Source organism: Chionomys nivalis, chromosome 2 (assembly GCF_950005125.1).
Source record: "Chionomys nivalis chromosome 2, mChiNiv1.1, whole genome shotgun sequence".
NCBI classification, from domain to species: domain Eukaryota; kingdom Metazoa; phylum Chordata; class Mammalia; order Rodentia; family Cricetidae; genus Chionomys; species Chionomys nivalis.
Window position 1 is genome coordinate 11,524,960 of NC_080087.1, and position 18,805 is coordinate 11,543,764.

An 18,805-nucleotide genomic window follows, 5' to 3' on the forward strand; every position below is an offset into this window, starting at 1 on the left:
CGGCAGTACCCTTAAGATAACTGTCCTTGGGCAGTCTTCAGCTTCTAGAACAGACCTCAGAGGCTCTCCAGTGTTAACACACAACCTTAAACCCAAGTCAGAGCTAAGTCCTCAGGGCCAGCCCGGCCAAGGTCTACAGAGTCCATTCCAGAGTGGGCAGGGCCAACAGCTGGCTGGGCCCCTTTCTGCCTTTCTGCTCTAATGTGTCTTGGCCTCCATAATTAACTACACACTGGCAATGGGCAAAGGAAGGAGTGTGTGATGAACACATCAACCCAGGGTTCTCCTACTCACATCCCTACAAGGGCCAGGAAGGTATAGCAAAGGTGCCTGTGTACACGGGGTCACTGTCTAGTTTCAGGCACCTGCTGACAACACAGACCTCAGGTTCCAGACCCGCAGGTGCCCAGAGATCCTTTCTAAGAAGACAGAAATCATTTCAAGCTTTACTACACTTTGCTTACTTTGGGGGAGGGGGGAGACAGGCATATACACAGGGCACATGTCAAGGTCAGAGGGCAATCCGCAGGTCTGTTCTCTCCTTCCACCACATGGGACTGAATTCAGGCTTTCTGGCAGGCACCTTTACCACTGGACCTACTTACTAGTTTCAAGACAAAAATCTTAGCTTTTGATTAAATATTTTAATTTTTATGCTAACTTGCAATTAATTCCATTTGTTTTAAAACCGTGAGGGAACACACACACACACACACACACACAGTAGACCAGGCCCCCTGATGACTGGTTCGCAACCTCTACCACGACCCAAGGAGAGATCCTCTAGTTGCTAACCCAGACAACCTCCCAGCATCCTTTGGTCCTTTGCCTTGCAGAGCTGCCTCTGAGACTGTGGGTCCATGAAGAAAGGGGTGAGATTAAAGAATGGAGAAGGTGGAGAAGGCGTCAGAACTCCCCGACCTGTTGCTAGGACGTGTACTGATCAGCCCATTTATCATATTCCACCTCAGACATCCTTCCCTTCCCAAAACCCAAGGACTCTGGATTTGCCTTGCCCTCGGTCCTAAGAGTTAACAGAAACCTGGGGGTGGGCTGAGGGTAGAGAGGGTGTGGGGTGCTATCAGGCCTAGTTACTAGCAACACTAATGACTTGCACACAGGTTTCCGATAAAGAGAGTCGTGTGGAGAGCTATGTCTCAGAATGCAGAAACACTCGGTCCAAAGCACAGTCAGTAAATTGGACCAATAAAGTCAGGCTCCATGGAGGACTCATGCTCAGAAAAATAGATTCAAAGTTACAACCCAATCCTTCCGGGTTTTGTTCTCTCTTTTGAAGCACAGTTGCTTCATCAGGTAAACAGAGAAAGGGAGGTGTGTGTGGAGACTCAGCTGGAGGAATGGGAGGGAGAGGAGAAGAGAGAAGGGCCAGGCAAAGGTTTCCAGGGAATGCCAAGGCAAGAAAAAACAAACTGGGAATGTTCTTCTGTTTGGCCCACTTACTGCCAACCGCTCCATTGCAGTTTTGCAGCTGAATGACTATAGCCAAAACTGTTACAGCTCAGAAGACGGTGGCTCACGCTGGCATCAATGAGTGGTAGGTGAATGGGTGAATATTTAAGTCTGACTTACAGGCAGTTTACCCTCTAGAAAGAAAGGGAAACTGATAACCACACAACCCTTCTCCATCTTAGATCTGCCCCAGAAAGCTGCTGCGGACAGGATCATTTTAGATCCCACAGCTCTAGAGAAAAACACTAAGAAAATATTGACCAGAAAGAACCAATTTCTTTTCTGAAGCAATTAACCACACACTGGTGATTTTAAAAGAAACGCTATCAATTCTTTGACAAGTACTTACTGAAGAAACTTATGCAACTAAAAGTTAGTTTGATTGGAGCAGGGGTGGTGCACACCTTTAATCCCAGCACTTGGGAAGCAGAAGCAGGCAAAATTTTGTGTCTGAGGCTAGCTAGGTCTGCAGAGTGAGTTCCAAGACAGCCAGGACTACACAGAGAATCCCTGTCTTGGAAAACAATAACCACATCTGAAAAGTAGATGTGAGGGACTCACTGGTTCTCCAGAGTCCTGGTCATACCCTACTATGACAGTCATGGGCTCTTAGCACCGTCTGTAAGTCTTCAATAGCAAACTGTATCTTGTGCAAGCAAGAGAAAAGAGCCATGTGTTTCCTCCACACCAATAAATACCAAGCCAAGTAACAACCTTATTTTGTCCTTTTCTGGTCTCAAATTGTGCCGGTGTGTGACATTCAAAAGAGCTCATTCGGGAGTAATGAGATGCTGTGACCTCCTAAAATTGTCCTGTTTAGATGACTCCAGCAAAACAAACTTACGCCAATGGTCAGGTACATTCATCCCATCACTAAAGTCCCCAGGAATGGTTAAAGTCCAGGCATAAAGCCTTGGTTGTCTTCTAACTTAGTATCAAAAGAAACGAATACCTAAATATCTTCCCTCCCCAGATTCTTACTCCATTTGTCCCCCATAGAGGATTCATTCAGGTGAGGGCAGGGTTGCCTCAGACAACAACCTCCTCAGTACTGAACTTTCAGGACCCTGAAGTAAGAGCTACTGAGTTCAGCGTCTGCCAGTGACTTACATGGCTAGAGACCCTGAGGGCTCTCTAGTGGACTCTAGAAGATCTGCAAATGGTAGCATCTTTCTTCTGTCTATCCAGTAGGCTCTCCTCAATTCTATAACAGACATATGACCCTGTGGCCCCCAACATGCCCAGAAGTCTCCTCTGTCTGTATTTATTATAACCGGGTACACCACCAAGATGCCGAGAGGGTGGGTTCTGGAACTCCGGAAAGCCTGATCTTGTCACAAACAGAAGGGAATAGAGATCTAAAATTGTGATCTGAGCAAACATCTTTTCTTTACACAGCATCGAGTCTTGAATATTTAGTTATAGCAACTGAAACAGATTTAATAGGGAGTACTGGGTTCTAAGGTCCCTAAGGCCAATTCCTGGACTTCCCATGGCCTGACTCCGAGAAACAATGATTCTGAAACTTAAACAAGTCCAAATTGAGATTCTGCCTCTAGTATTCAGACACTGATGGACCAGGGCACCATAAAGATCTTCTGAGAAAATCAAAAGCAACTTTTGAAACTAACCCGGCAGCCAATGTATTAGGTCACAAAAACTGCCAGTGAGGAACCACCCAAGGTGAGGAGAGCCAACACCAGTGGACAGGGGCTGCCGTGCCCAGGGAGCACCCACAATAGACGTGAGAGGCAGAGGGTCCACGGTGCAGGCAAGAACAAGCGTCATCAGACAGAGGCTGCCATGCCCAAGGAGCACCACAATAGACGTGCACAGTGAGCACTCAAAAGAGACACGAGAGGCAGGGGGTCCACGGTGCAGGCAAGAACAAGCTTCATCAGACAGAGGCTGCCGTGCCCAGGGAGCACCCACTATAAACACGAGAAGCAGCGGGTCCACAGTGCAGATGAGGACCAGCTTGGTTACAAAGAAGGCCCTCAGAGGAATGGTCAGGCTTTAAAATAGGTAAGCCACTTAAATCCCAAACACTCTGACATTATCAGTCTCCAACAGTGTGAAGACTGGCTGCTGACAGAAGTCTCCGCATTTTATACTTGAAAATAGTTTTACCATCCATTGGAAACATCTGAACCTGTGTTTCTCAACCTTCCTAACACTCCTACCCTTTAACACAGTTCCTATTGCTGTGGTGACCCCCAAATATAAAATTATTTTTGTTGTTACTTCCTTACTATAATTTTGCTACTATTATGAATCATAATGTAAGTATTTGTGTTTTCCCCTGGTTTGGGGGTAGCGACCCACAGGTTGGGAATCACTGATTGAAACTGCTTTCAGTAAGTGAAGCATTGAGTTGAATACAACACTAGTCTCTCTCTCTCTCTCTCTCTCTCTCTCTCTCTCTCTCTCTCTCTCTCTCTCTCTCTCCCCCCCCCCCCGCCATGTGTGTGTGTGTGTACAACCTCAGGAGTCCTTCTCTACAACACTGTCCATCTCCTCTGATTAGACTGGCTGCCCATTGAGTCCCAGGGATGCCCCTGGCTCTGTTTGCCCAACACTGGGATTACAAGCATGTACAATGACAGCCGGCATTTAACTGGGGTCTAGAAGTCAGGCTCCGGTTGTCGTGCTTACGAGGCAAGTACTTCATCAACTGAGTCATCACCTCAGCTTCAACCGCAAGTATGTAACCAAAAATCCACCAGAGATTCCGGAAGAGGGTAAGACACACTTAATCCGTTGTACATCTTGCTAGCGGGAATCAAGGTAACAGATGAGTTTGAGATTTATTTCAGAGAGAAAGGGGAAACACTTCCCCAAATCTTCCACAAATACTAGAGAGCACAGGAATATACAGAAACATGCAGAAGGCTGGCTGCACATGGACAAATCTCTGAGCTGACTGGCTAAATCAGTCTTCAAATGAAAATATATTTGCCAAATAATTATGACCCTCCCTGTTGTGTGGTATTTTGATCACAACCTGACAATAAAGCTTGCTTTGAATCAGAAGGCAGAGCTAGCCTCTAACTGACCAAAATTAACCATAAAGGTTTGAGAAGATTGAAGACAGATAGACAGGAAGCAGTAAGGCAGGGCTTAGAGAGGATCTCAGTTCTTTTAGATGGAGGAATGGAAGAGATAGGAGGTCCCTGGTTGCTTCTCCGCTGCTTCTCTGATCATTCAGGTTCTTACCCCAATATCTGGCTCCCTATTGTTTACTTATGAAGAGTAATTAGATAAAAGTTGGGAAACTGAAGGTGCAGGTTGATTAGAGGCTGTGTGGCATGTGGGGACCAGCACTACCCACAGTGACCAACTGGATCTTCGCTGAGAGGTGGCCATCGGGTAGACACAATCTGCACACTAAAATAACAGCCTGGGAGGAAGGGGGAACTGGGGTTGGCGTGTAAAATTAAACTAAATTATTTTAAGTTAAAAAAAAAAAAGAATTTTTGCAACAGAAAGGCAACAGCAACAACAGCCTGGTTCTTCTTCTGAAGTTTCTCAACCTCAAGGCTCCAAAGGAGGGTTTTCCACAGTTGACATTGGTTCTCTGGGGCTCTGACTGCGGGTCTGTGGAATATACCCTTATAAAAGACCACAGGGAGCCTGGCATGATGGTGTGAGCCCCTTTAATACCACCCATCACTGGGGAGACAGAGGCAGGTGGATCTCTGTGTGTTTGAGGCCAGTCGGGTCTGCATAGTGAGTTCCAGGACAGCCAGCCGCACATAGTAAGACCCTGTCTGGAAAAACCCAAAGTGAATAAGTATATAATAAAAACACCACAAGGACTTGAAAGAGCTTTGCTCAGAAAGTGTCTGACCCCACCACAGGGAAGCCATGCCGTAGTTTGGCAAAGAGAAGTATCAAGACTAGCAGATGTCCTGGGTCCTCCACAAGGACAAGGACAGCCAAGACAACAACCTGGGTGTTCAGACTTCATCTCGGTTCATGGTCCTCAAAAGTCAGTCATTTTCCACACAGTGCTAACTAGCTGGATTCTGCTTCCAGGTATCTCCATGCTAGGCTGCATTTGTGCAGTGAAAGCACCATGCACAACTGAGTACCAGCTAGCGAGAGTCAGGATGACCTGGGTTGCTCCTGGCAAGTGACTGCAGCATCCCTAGCTACAGGATCCCTGGCTACAGCATCCGTAGATACAGAATCCCTGGCTGCAGCATCCCTAGATACAGGATCCCTGGCTGCATTATCCCTGGCTGCAGCATCCCTAGATACAGGATCCCTGGCTGCATTATCCATGGCTACAGCATCCCCGACTACAGCATCCCTAGATACAGGATCCCTGGCTGTAGCATCCATCACTGCAGCATCCATCACCACAGCATCCCTGACTACAGCATCCCTAGATACAGGATCTCTGGCTACAATATCCTTCACTGCAACATCCCTGAGTATAGCATCCCAGCTGCAGCATCCCTGGCTGTAACAACCCTGGATACAGCATCCCAGCTGCAGCATCCATCACCGCAGCATCCCTGGCTGCATCCCTGGCTGCTCTCAGCACTCACTGATGCACACAGGAACCAGTTGGACCTCAGGCTCACATCTACTGCCCTTTCAGCTAAACTTGAATTCTCTGTGGTTGTTCCTCCGGCTAGCCTTTTGATAACAAAGCACCACTTCATTCAGAACAGAAGGCTTCATCCCCCTGCATGTATGCCAAAGTACTCATGACAGCTCTGAGCAGACTCTGAATACAATTGTGAATCACATTGTTTCCTCATCGACCCCAAGAAGCCAAATGGCAATGCAGCCCACTCTGCTTCTCTCATCGTATGGGCACCACCAGTCTGCACTCATCTCTGTGGAAGGTGGGCCAGCTCAGTAGGTTCACACTTCGCTGTAGAAACAAAAGCTGATAACTACATCTCCTGGATATCTATATGGGTGCTACGCTCAAGCTGGTCACACATGGGCCACCACAGACTACTGTTGAGAGTGATCTGGAGCAAGAGCCCCAGGACGCAAGATCATCTGCATGAGTAAGATGCTGGCTCACAATGTCTTCACATCAAACATGCTCACAATGCCTGGGTTAGCAGCTTCTTACAGACAGCGATGGCACAGACCATCCTTGATTTGCACCCAAGGGAAGCTGAATGGAGAGAACACACATTTGCTAATGAAGCCCTCTTCCTGTTATTCCCTTTCCTTGTCTTCCTGCTTCACCTGCTTCTCTCCTCCATCCCAGTAACTGGGGAAAGAGCTAGAGAGCAGAGAAGCACAAAAGGGAGCAATAAAAAGACATGTCTGGGGTGGAGATGTGGCTGGGTGGTTATGAGCCCATGAGGACCTAAGTTCAGATCCCAAGACCCGTGCGATGAGCAAGACAAAGATCTGCAACTCCAGTTCCAAAAAGCCAACGTCTTCGTCTGACCCCTGCACACACAGTTGCACATACTCATGCTTGTACCCACATGCCGATACACACAAATAAAATACTTCTGGTTTAAAAGAGTTCAGGTTATCCTGGACTACATAGTTCAAGGCCAGCCTGGGATTTCCTATTCCAAATTTAAAATAATAGTAACGGTAATAATAATAATCAGTAATAACTAAGGAATTATTTTGTAAGGCAGGAAATGACAAAATTAAAATGAAAAACCTAAGTCAATAGAGACTGGTTATGTGCCCAAGGATACTCTCAACATAAGCCTGTCTTATCTCCCAAGATGCTTTTTGTTGGATTTTTATCAGTCCTATTCAAGTTTCCTAAGTAATTTATAACTGCTTAGCATTTTGACAGAATCTGAAACTTCCATGATAACCACTGCCTATGGCCACTCTAAGGCCATTCCCCACTTCTCTGTCCCTTCCATGATAACCACCACCTATGGGCACCCTAAGACTATTCCCCATTCCTCTGACCTTTGCCTTCCCCTACCAGAAAGCTAGAATGCTAAACATGTGAAAGCCCTCACTCTCAGCCTCCCTTGCAGCTAGGACACACAAGTGAGTCTGGCTTCTGACACGGGTGAGCAAATGTACTGTCTCTTATGGAAGGACAACTTAAAGGGGCCCTAGCATGCTCATAACCTCTTTTAGCTTCTTTTCTCACCTCCTGGGTGTCACACATCATCCCGAGACAGGCCACAACCATCCAGCAACAGAGTGACAAGTGGGAGTTGATGGCATGGAGCAGTGGCAGAGAGGGGACATGGAATGACCCTGAGCCCCGTTGGCCTCACTGAGCCCCACAACCAGTCCAGGACTCTCTGCTCCCCAGTTTACAGCAGAAGAGATAAACAGTCCCCTTGTTTGTTTATCCACTGACATAACAAAGGATTTAGGGTTACCCACACTCTTGCTTGTGGACTCATGAAGTCAAGTCACTTCTGACTTAGAAGTGAGAACTGCTTTCACTTTAACTTATTGCTATTGATTTAGGGGTACACTCTGGAAATACCATTTTGACAACGCCTGTCTTTTGTCAGAATGCCATTGACTTGAGTACATCTGTCCCCAGGACAATGAAACCAGAAATGAGGGCAAATTTAACCAATCACACTGGCAAAATGGGATCATTAGGATTTAAACTTTTAAAGCTCTTGGGCGTTTTGTTTGAAAGCTAACATAAACAGAAGCTACTGTTTGGGGGAAATCTTATCCCCCCCATCTACATCATTAGCTTTCTGGAGTGGATTAGAAAGATATCGTGTATAACAACCATAAGGAGATAAGCCACTGCAAAGAGCAGAAGCTGAGAGCCGCAGAAGGAACACAGGGACATGCCTGCTGAGGAAAGGGTCACAGACTCGCGGGAAATCAGTACTTTCCAGGTTTTTATGGGATCTTTTGCACATTCTTCAAATTCAATTTACAACCAAGAAATGATTTCTTAAAGAACTGCCATTGTTCGCTGGTTCAACTCAGACTCAGCCCACTACAAACTGCTTGACATGCCAGCCAAAACACACACAAAAACTCTCTCTAAAAATTCATTTCTTTCCCCCAAATGTGAAAGTCATTGTCTAACTATGTTAAACAGCCAGGCATTCCTGTGTCCCTGGTCACCACTCAGATATCCCTGAGAGCTCCCTGGAAAATTCCTTTAGAAAATGTGCTAGGAGGTGCCTGGGGATGGGGCTCAGATGGTGAGTGTTTGCCTGGTGTGCATGAAGCCTTGAGTTCAATCCCCAGCACCTCATAAACCAAAAATGGGGGGAACATGCTTGCAGTCCCAGCTTGTGGAGGCAAAAGTTCAGAAATTCAAAATCATCTTTGGTTAGATGGTGTGTTTAGGGCCAGCCTAGGACACAAAACAAAATACTAATAAAAGAAGACAGACAATACAACATATGGGCACAGGAGACCACTTCCTACTTATAACCCCTGTAGCACAGACAATAAGGGCAACATTGAATAAATGGGACCTCCTAAAACTGAGAAGCTTCTGTAAAGCAAAGGGCACTGTCATTAAGACAAAAAGGCAACCTACTGATTGGGAGAAGATCTTCACCAACCCACAACAGACAAAGGTCTGATCTCCAAAATATATAAAGAACTCAAGAAACTAGACTTTAAAATGCTAATTAACCCAATTAAAAAATGGAGCACTGATCTGAACAGAGAATTCTCAACTGAAGAAGTTCAAATGGCCAAAAGACACTTAAGGTCATGCTCAACCTCCTTAGCCATCAGGGAAATGCAAATCAAAAACAACTTTGAGATACCATCTTACACCTGTCAGAATGGCTAAAATCAAAAAAAAACAAAACAAAACAAACAAAAAAAAACGATAGCCTTTGCTGAAGAGGATGTGGAGTAAGGGGAACACTCATCCATTGCTGGTGGGAATGCAAACTTGTGCAAACACTTTGGAAATCAGTGTGGCGGTTTCTCAGGAAATTCAGGATCAACCTACCCCAGGATCCAGCAATACCACTCCTGGGAATATACCCAAGAGATGCCCTGTCAAAACCCCAAAGCATTTGTTCAATTATGTTCATAGCAGCATTATTTGTAATAGCCAGAATTTGGAAACAACCTAGATGCCCCTCAATGGAAGAATGGATGAAGAAAGTGTGGAATATATACATATTAGAGTACTACTCAGCAGTAAAAAAAAAAAATGACATTTTGAATTTTGCATGCAAATGGATGGAAATAGAGAACACTATCCTGAGTGAGGTCTCCCAGACCCAAAAAGATGAATATGGGATGTACTCACTCATTAGTGGATTCTAGCCATAAATAAAGGACATTGAGCCTATAATTCATGATCTTAGAGAAGCTAAATAGGAAGGTGAACCCCCCTCCAACAAAACATGTAGTTATCCTCCTGGATATTGGAAGTAGACAAGATTTCCAGGCAAAAATTGAGAGCTTGGGGGTGGGGTGGGCCGGGGGTAAGAGGAGATGAGGAGAGAGAACTGAGAAGGGGAGGATGGGGAGAGCTTGGGGGAATGGGACAGCTGGGATGGAGGAGGAGTGGATGGGGAGCAGGGAAATATATATCTTAATTAAGGGAGCCATTTGAGGGTTGGCAAGAGACTGGACTCTAGAGGGGTTCCCAGGTGTCCAAGGAGATGTCCCCAGCTTGTTCCTTGAGCAGCTGAGGAGAGGGAGCCTGAAATGGCCCTATCCTATAGCCACTCTGATGAATATCTTATATATCACCATAGAACCTTCATCTGGCAATGGATGGAGATAGAGACAGAGACCCACATTGGAGCACTGGACTGAGCTCCCAAGGTCCAAATGAGAAGAAGAAGGAGAGAGAACATGAGCAAGGAAGTCAGGGCCACAAGGGTTGTGCCCATCCACTGTGATGGTGGGGCCAATCTAATGGGAACGCACCAAGGCCAGCTGGACTGGGACTGATGGAGCATGTGATCAAACCGGACTCTCTGAATGTGGCTGACATGAAGAGCTGACCGAGAAGCCGAGGACAAAGGCACTGGGTTTTGATTCTACTCCATGTACTGGCTTTGTGGGAACCTAGTCTGTTTGGATTCTCAACTCCCTAGACCTGGATGGTGGGGGGAGGACCTTGGACTTCCCACAGGGCAGGGAACCCTGACTGTTCTTTGGACTGGAGAGGGAGGGGAGGGGGGAAGGGGAGAGGGGGAGGGAAATGGGAGGAGGGGAGGAGGTGAAAATTTGTAATAATAATAAAAAGAAAAAAAGAAGACAGACAAGTGTTGTGGGGAGGTAGATTTTAAAAAAAGGCAGTGGAACAGATGTGATCAGAAACTACGAAGACCCAGTGACAGCCCTGATTTCTAATGACTAGTTTTTAAAGATGTGTAAGTCACTTAGTGGTTGTCAATGGGAACAGACAATCTGTTAATAAAGGAGTAATACCAAGTAATGAACAAAGTGTGTGTGTGTGTGTGTGTGTGTGTGTGTGTGTGTAAAATCTTAAGGAAGGAAATGGGCGTGGTCGACCAGATACCTTGTGTCAGTTTTGCCGTTCATTCATCCAGCAACACTAGGTCTCGGAGTCTAAGCAAGGCACTGGGAATACGCAAGGGAACGGAGACGCTTCTACCTGTGGTAGCCATTTTTTCTCCAATCCCATTGCACAACTAGTCAGGGACACTGATCAAACCCATACCTGGTTGAAACCAAAAAGCATACTTTCAAGGTTTCTAGAGGTAGAAAGTGTGGGTGCTAGATGCACATTGTGTTGGTTGTAAGTGTGTGGAGGTAAAGCATGGGGGGGGTTAAGGGTGGGATTAGACACACAAGCATAGGTCTCCAGCTGCTGATGGGGCAAGTTTAACAAGCCTACTATAGGAAGGACCTTGCTCCTAGCCACACCCCTGGTCCATTTTGCAATAGGGACCAGGTTGACAACAACTGCTCCTTTGGGGAAGCCCTACTTGAGCTCGGCACACCACACTGTGATGGAATCACTTGTTGACAGCCAAGTAGCAGAGACCCGGAAAGGGTGCAGTTCTGCCTTCATCTCTTGAGCTTCCAGCTCCAGTTTAGATCATGTAGAGAGGCTGAGGCACCAGGAGACATCACGTTCACAGTCAAGAAGAGAGAGAAATGACTGTGTGAGTGCTGGCATGTTGGCTTGCTCCCAGCACTCTCCTTTCTGGTAGCCTACAGGGGAGGATTTCAGAATTTCTAAGATTTAAGTCCAAATCCTAGGACAAGTATGTACTAGCTGGTGCCTTTGGGGGAGCAGCTCACGTTAACAGCTTGGAACCTGACTCCCACAGGAAGACGAGTGTCATGATGTGGAAACTAAGTACAAAAACACCCTGGGAAGAGTCAGTTATGGATAGGAAATAAAAAAGGCTGCCTACACCACAGGGTGAAATTCGTGTCTGCAGCTTGTGTTGTACTGAGTCTTCTGATGCCATCACAGAAAACGACAATGCTGTTCCTTTTAATCAGCATTCACAGCTCTCCAGTTAGGTTGTGTCTGAGGGTTTCTGTTGCTGTGAAGAAACACCATGAGCACAGCAACTCTTATAAAGGAAAACATTTGATTGGGGTGGCTTACAGTTTGGAGATATAGTCCATCATCATCCTGTTGGGACACGGTGGTGTGCAGGCAGGCACGGTGCCATAGAGGTAACTGAGACTACTACTTCTGGCAGCCAACAGGAAGTGGTCTGTCTCACTGGGCGTGGCTTGAGCATCTATGAGCCCTCAGAGCCCACCTCCACAGTGACACACTTCCTCCAACAAGACCACACCTACTCCAACAAGGCCACACCTCCAAAGAGTGCCATTCCCTTTGTGGGCCATTTTCATTCAAACCACCACAGGTTGTTACACTTAGTTTTAAGTGTAGCATGATATATGGAATATTCTGATTACTATAACTATAATATTCACAATACTCTTCCTAGGTACAAAAATGAAGCTTTAGCTTTGACTGAGAGAGCTCATTCAACAAGACCATGAGCCCTGCCCCCACCTTCAACTTTCCATATTCTTCTCCCTGGTCCAGTTGCTTCAACTTTGGCCTGGGCCTACAAATGTATTAAGGGTTCCCCAACAGCTAAAAGGTTACAAACCCCAGCTTTAGAGTTCGGTTTCAAATCCCTTTCTTTTTTTTTTAATATTTATTTATTTATTATGTATACAATATTCTGTCTGTGTGTATGCCTGCAGGCCAGAAGAGGGCACCAGACCCCATTACAGATGGTTGTGAGCCACCATGTGGTTGCTGGGAATTGAACTCAGGACCTTTGGAAGAGCAGGCAATGCTCTTAAGCTCTGAGCCATCTCTCCAGCCCCTCAAATCCCTTTCTTATTAATATTTTATTCGCAATTGTTAATACAGTCATATTGACCATTAACGAGTAATTTGACCTTCTCAACTCAATATTTGCAGGAAGCTTCAACAAGTGACAAAATGGGGGGGGAAGCAGCGCATTAAGGGAACAAAACTGATAACTGGACGTTTGTGATCATCTCTCTTTGAGGCCCAGCCACCAACAAACAAATCCCTTTTAAAGAAACCCACAGAAGATGAGACCAACTCGGAAAGGCCGGGAGCGCCCTCTATGGGCCATAGAGCTGAAGCGCAGCCGAGAATTCTGGGTTCAGGGAAGTGTCAAGTCTTAAAGGGCTTCTAGGAGGAAGAAAAATAGGATGCTACAGTGACTAACCAATTGTTCCAAATGCTCCAATGAGCACTCATTAACGCTGGCCAGGATGTGCCGGCAACAACAGCCACAGTTCCCGCCTCCCGCTGCGACCTGCTCTCCCCAAGCACCGAGGTTTCCAGTTCGCTCTGTATCTAGACAGATGAATCCCGAACATTCACAAGAGAACAGCAGGCCTCTTCCTTTCTCGCTTCCACTTTTCTAGCTGTAAATATCCACCCCCGTGTTTTCTAATTAAAACAGAAGCTTTTGAAAGCAGAAGTTTAATTACAATCTAAGACAACCCGAAATTCCATAGGAAACAAAGTCGAGGTGAGGCCCCCAGTCAGCCTCCAGGAGCATCTCTGGGGACTTCTGTGTCCAGGTTCTTTATTCACATCCCTCGGGGGACAGTGGTCCCCAAATATCTCCTCCTAATTCCCAGAGCCAAGAGAGGTGGGCACTCTGTAACCCAAAAGAGAAGTAAACCGATCAGCCATAGGTCTCCCAAGGGAACACAGCCCTGGTTCTTAGCCCCCATGGGACCCATTCTGGACTCCTGACCTCCAGTACTATATGGTAACAAATTGTTGCTGCTCTAAGCCAGGAGGGGTGTGGTCACTCCTCGCAGCAACCGCAGGGAAACGATGCACCCCACACCCTTCCCTCCCGATGACAAGGGATTGGCCACCATGACTTAAGTGCAGATAGGATATGTTGGTATCTTGGGGAACCCTCTAGTGATGGCTTCCTAGGGACATAAATTGTCACCGTGCAATCGCACTGCACCCTCTAATTTCACAATAATGCATTCTATGCCTACAAAAGTCAGTGGTACCCACCATCCATCCGGCTAGGCTCCGCAGAACAAGCTAAAACACAAGGGGTCTCCTGCTTGCAACGCAGCGCGTAGAAAGAAACACTAGCAGGCTGGGTCATGGGAAAGCTTCCAAGGGTTCTAACGACGAGGGGCGCTCACTGACCAGGTCTGTCTGCAAATGAAGGCGGACTGGTGAAGGCCAGCAGAGAAGTCACCATGGCGCTGACTCTGACCCAGCATCCGCCTCCTAAGTTCCATTGAGCTGGGTAACCACGAGCTCTGAAACTGTGTGGCCTTTCTACCTTGCACTTATAAAATTCCCATAAAACTTATGCACGATCTTCCTCCCACTGTACTAGGAATTATACTAGTTTAAAAGCGAATTAGGCTGGGCGGTGGTGGTGCATGCCTTTAATCCCAGCACTCGAGAGGCAGAGGCAGGCGGATCTCTGTGAGTTCAAGGCCAGCCTGGTCTACAAGAGCTAGTTCCAGGACAGGAACCAAAAACTACGGAGAAACCCTGTCTCGAAAAATTAAAAAAAAAAAAGCGAATTAGTTTATAATGGGGATGTAGCTCAGGGGGTGTGTCTGCCTAGCATGTGTTTGATACCCAGTGACAGACAGAAATAATTAGATAGGCACTTACTGATTTGTTTTTAAAAAAATAACCACAGAACTGGAGAGATGGTTCAGCTATTGAGAGAGATTACGACTCTTGCAGAGGACCGTGGTTTGATTCCCAGCACCCACAGCTCACAACCATCTGTAAGTCTAGTTCCAGGGGACTCCAATGCTTTTGTTCTGGTTTCCACAGGCACCAAGCACTCGCATACACGTATGCAGACAAGCACTCGTACACAGAGAAAATTTTAATTAAAAAGTGTTTAAATAACTGTACAAAAGTCTTCCATGTTGACACAGAGCAAAGTTTCGAAAGAATAACTGTTTCCCTAACTGAGAAGGCAACAGAAGAACAGGGGCCCTTGCATTTTGGCAAATCACCTTAACAGAAGGTGGTTAGACCTCTATGCTGTCAACTCGTCAGTCCACTGTGATATGCTGCTTTTTAGCAAAAAAAAAAAAAAAAAAATCTGGCCTCCTACAGATGGAGGGGGAGGAGTGCTTCCACAGTCTTTGTGTTTAACTTTGGAAAATATTTCAAACTACACAGAGCTCCCCATGGAGCTTCCCTAAGGGTTGATTGCACTATAGAGTCTGAAACTACAGAAGGGATTTTTCTCATTTTTTGTAGACTAAAAATGCATCCCTCTAGAACAGGGTGGTACCTTCGTGGCTCAGCATTTACCTGGCAAGCACGAGGCCCCGTGTTCAATTCTCAACACGACAAATTATTACAGGGGTGAAAGATTCAAAGTTCAAGATAGGCAATAGATCGTGCGCGCACGTGTGTGTGTACTCACATGTGCTCTGGCATGTGCACACATGATTGCACACTTGCACATGGAGGTCAGAACATGACATCAGGAAGTCTGTTCTCACTTAGTACCTCACTGGGGCAGAGTCTCTCCTGCTTCTGCTGCTATGCAGTGCACTAGGCCAGCTGACTCACAACTGTGAGTGGTTCCCAGAGATCCCCCATCTCGCTACAGGAGCACTGGCATTGTGGACACATGCCACCACATTGGGCCCCTGTGTAACACTTTCTGTGATGGCCATTTGGGCTTGGCATGTCATATCAAGTGACATTTTAGAAATCACCCTCATCTCATATTGCCATTAAAACCACATTCACCCACGTCACCACTGTCCTGAGAAAGGTTTCTAACACAGGGAAGCACCTGCCTACCAGAGAGGAAGCTTAGCTACATTCAAGTTTTAACTTAAAAACTCAAGTTGTTTCACTGACAGGAAATACTTGTGACTACTCTGCTAGAGGCAGCAAGCCCATTTTGTTCATTTTTGAAGAAAAAAATTGTGCTACAGCAACCCAAGCCAGTAACTACAGTTTGTCTGTAGCCATTGTTTTTTTAGTAAATACAGATCCTACTTAGAAAGCAAGTTACTCAACTGCTCCACAAAGTCACACTGGCGTTCCTCCGTGGGGTCAGAGTTAGTACTCCTGCTAAAAATGATATTCCTCATTTAAACTGGCACGTATTCTCTCCTCCCCCCCACAAAGGCGTGAAAAATTCAACATTGTTAGTGTTCTCGGTATCCCCGTCTTGCCTTATTATCAGCTACCATTTATTACACCAGGCAAGCATTTGCACCATCAATGCGAAAAAGAGGCAAAGAGCTTTGAGAATAAGTTTGAACTTGAAGATTTATTGAAAAGATTTTTCACTTTAAATAAAAGTCACCCCTTAGCCACCCCCGGATGCTCACTGTAAAGGCATGCATGGTTTCAGGAAAATGTGTCCTAAAGACTGGGGAGCAACACCCCCCTTATTTTAATGTTTACATAGTAGCTATTGTAGTAATGGGTGCTGGGGGGGAGGGGCATCGCTTGCTGCCTTTGTTTTATTTTCGTCAATCCTAAATCTCGGGGCTCATTGGGAGCTTCGGTGTGTGCTGCAAGCAAAACCCCTGTATCGCTATAATGGTCTGCTACCGTCAGCATAGCTCCCGGTAATTTGCCTTACAGAGATGCTGGACCCGAAAGCGGAGGGATGGGACTGACAGCAACCGCTTGCAGGAAACATGCATTAAGTCTGCCCGTGGTCTTCCCCATCAGACACAAATCCAGGCAGCTGCTGCAACTGTGAATGGCAAGACAGACAGGAAGGCTCCTGAAGGAGCCCATGGAATAAATTACATGATTTCTTCCCCAGCACAGGAGCCATCTGCAGGCTGCTATGCCCACTTCTTCCCTCGGCTAATTGAACTTAAGTATGGTAAATAGGTACTCTGAGACGCGCTTGTCTTCTTTGTCCGTTTCTAGTCTGGTCATCGTTTTCCTGCAAATCCCACGTCAACACAGTAGAGAGAAGTGCCAACAAGCCTTCCAGTTCCAACATTCCACAGTGCAGTGACTTGCAGAGCAGAGTGCTTTCTTAGGAGTGGCCCACAACACTGTAGAACCCCTGAGGGTCACAAACAGCTCTGACTGCCTGCGCACCAGCAGAACCCATCCTACAGGTGACCGTGGAAACAAACAGGAAGGGATTCCACTCTCAGATAGCTTTCTCTAACAAAAACTCTTTCGGCGTTCAGAAAACTTAGAAAGTGAGAAGCCATGGGACTGTAAGTGGGGAGGCTGGAAAACTAGAATAAGTTTATTCTGTCAGGCATTGTGTAAAATATGAAATGAATACTTGCCTTAAGATCATGAACAGGAGAGAAAAGACGCCTACCTTCTATAGGACCCTTTTATGATAAAGGAACTCGGCATCAGGGTACATGGCATACAGTGCCACCAAGCAATAGTCATGATAGAGCTACCGAAGAGGTCACAGACCAGTATCTCTATCCTTGTAGGGAGAACAAAACAGGCACCAGCATACAAAGCAAGAAGCCCTTGTTGGAAAAGAAACTTTAAATTTTTTTTTCAGCCCTGCTGGGACAGAAAAAAACAAGTCTGTTTCTTAGGTTCCTGCAAATTGGTGACATAAATAAAAGTCACAGTTCTGAGCGTGGAAATGCATGCGCGGAGGTGCAAACCAAGACACCAAGGACATAGGAAGGAAAGTCCAGTACAAGACTGTTTCTTTCTTTTTCGACAACTGAGAGCCAGCTGCCAAGCCTCTTTGCTTGCAAAGCAAGTGTCCATCCAGACTGTAGCCTGAGCTTAGGAGAGGGTGACGTTCTCCGGAACCCACTTACTGTTCGGATCCCTAAACCCTCCTCCAAAGACAAATGTCTTCCTTCAGCTGCAAAATCCCCGAGCCTGAAGCTCAGGGTTTCCTTAGACTGTTGCTGGCCCTGCCACTCTGCTTCCCTCTGGGCTCCCCAGTGACCCTATCCTACCTCGAGACAGGTGAACAAGATGACAGACGATGACCAACCACACCCCCAGGGAGAGTCTGACCAAAGAAAGTGTCCCCCCACCCACTTCCTACCCCCGCGCGATACCCAAAGTCACTTTTCAGGGCACCTAGACAAGTTCCAGTCTCCTGATTCCTGGACGTTCCAGGACGCCGTTGAAGGCACCCCAGTTCTTTCGTGCTGTAGGTGTCCCGAAGCCCATCTCCCGCGCGCAAAGTGTCCAGTACCCATAACCAGCGAGCCCTGATTCGACCCACGAGGATGCACAGGTTAGTGACAAGACAGGCACGGAGGCTACACAGAATCAGAGCGGGGCAGTAATCCCCAAAGTGACAAGCGGGCGGGCAGAGAAAAAGACAGTCGACCGACCGCAGAGTCCCGCAAGTGCGTACCTGGGGGCCCCGCAGAGGAGGCCACGGGGAGCAGCGCCGCCAAGAGCAGCAACGCCGCCCAGGTCAGCGGGCGCGGGGACGCCCCGGCCTCAGGGGCCATCGGGAGCCCGGGATGCGCGGGTACCGAGTGCGGGTGGCCGGCAGGGCGCGGGCCGGAGTGAGGGGGGCGCAGAGGCAACGCCGTCGGGTGCCCGTCGCCGGGCGTCCTGGGTCCTGTGCGAGCGACGTTGCAGCCCCTCGGTGATCGCTCCTGGCCACGCACTGCGGCCGCGCTCCGCCACTGGGGCCACCCGCTGCCCGCTGCGTCTTTTAGCCGCGCTCGGGCGCCCCCTGCCGGTGCGCTCGCGAAGGGGCCCCACAAGGCGGGCGGGGCGCCGGGTGAGTGACCCAGGAGTCCGGGAGACCCGGAACCCCACTGGGTTTTGGTAAAATTAAAAAAATAAATGGATATATAATTTTAAAAGGTAGTCTCTAGATCAGAAAAAAAAGTGACAGGAAGTCTCTCTCTGTCTAATTCTTCTACTTTCTGACCCAAAAAGTGACTGACAAGACGGGATGTGAACTTGTCCTTTAAA

General features: G+C 47.1%; 1 protein-coding gene across 1 annotated transcript in view; it reads right to left on the minus strand.

Moving 5' to 3' along the window:
* The window catches only part of Fndc1 (fibronectin type III domain containing 1), an 87,177-nt gene extending 68,680 nt beyond the window's left edge, over window positions 1-18,497 (minus strand). The window contains exon 1 of the mRNA XM_057762641.1: window positions 18,231-18,497. Within this exon, the coding sequence (XP_057618624.1) occupies window positions 18,231-18,330 (100 nt within the window). The 5' untranslated portion in view covers window positions 18,331-18,497. The remainder of the gene's footprint in view (window positions 1-18,230) is intronic.
* Between the last annotated feature and the right edge of the window lie 308 nt (window positions 18,498-18,805).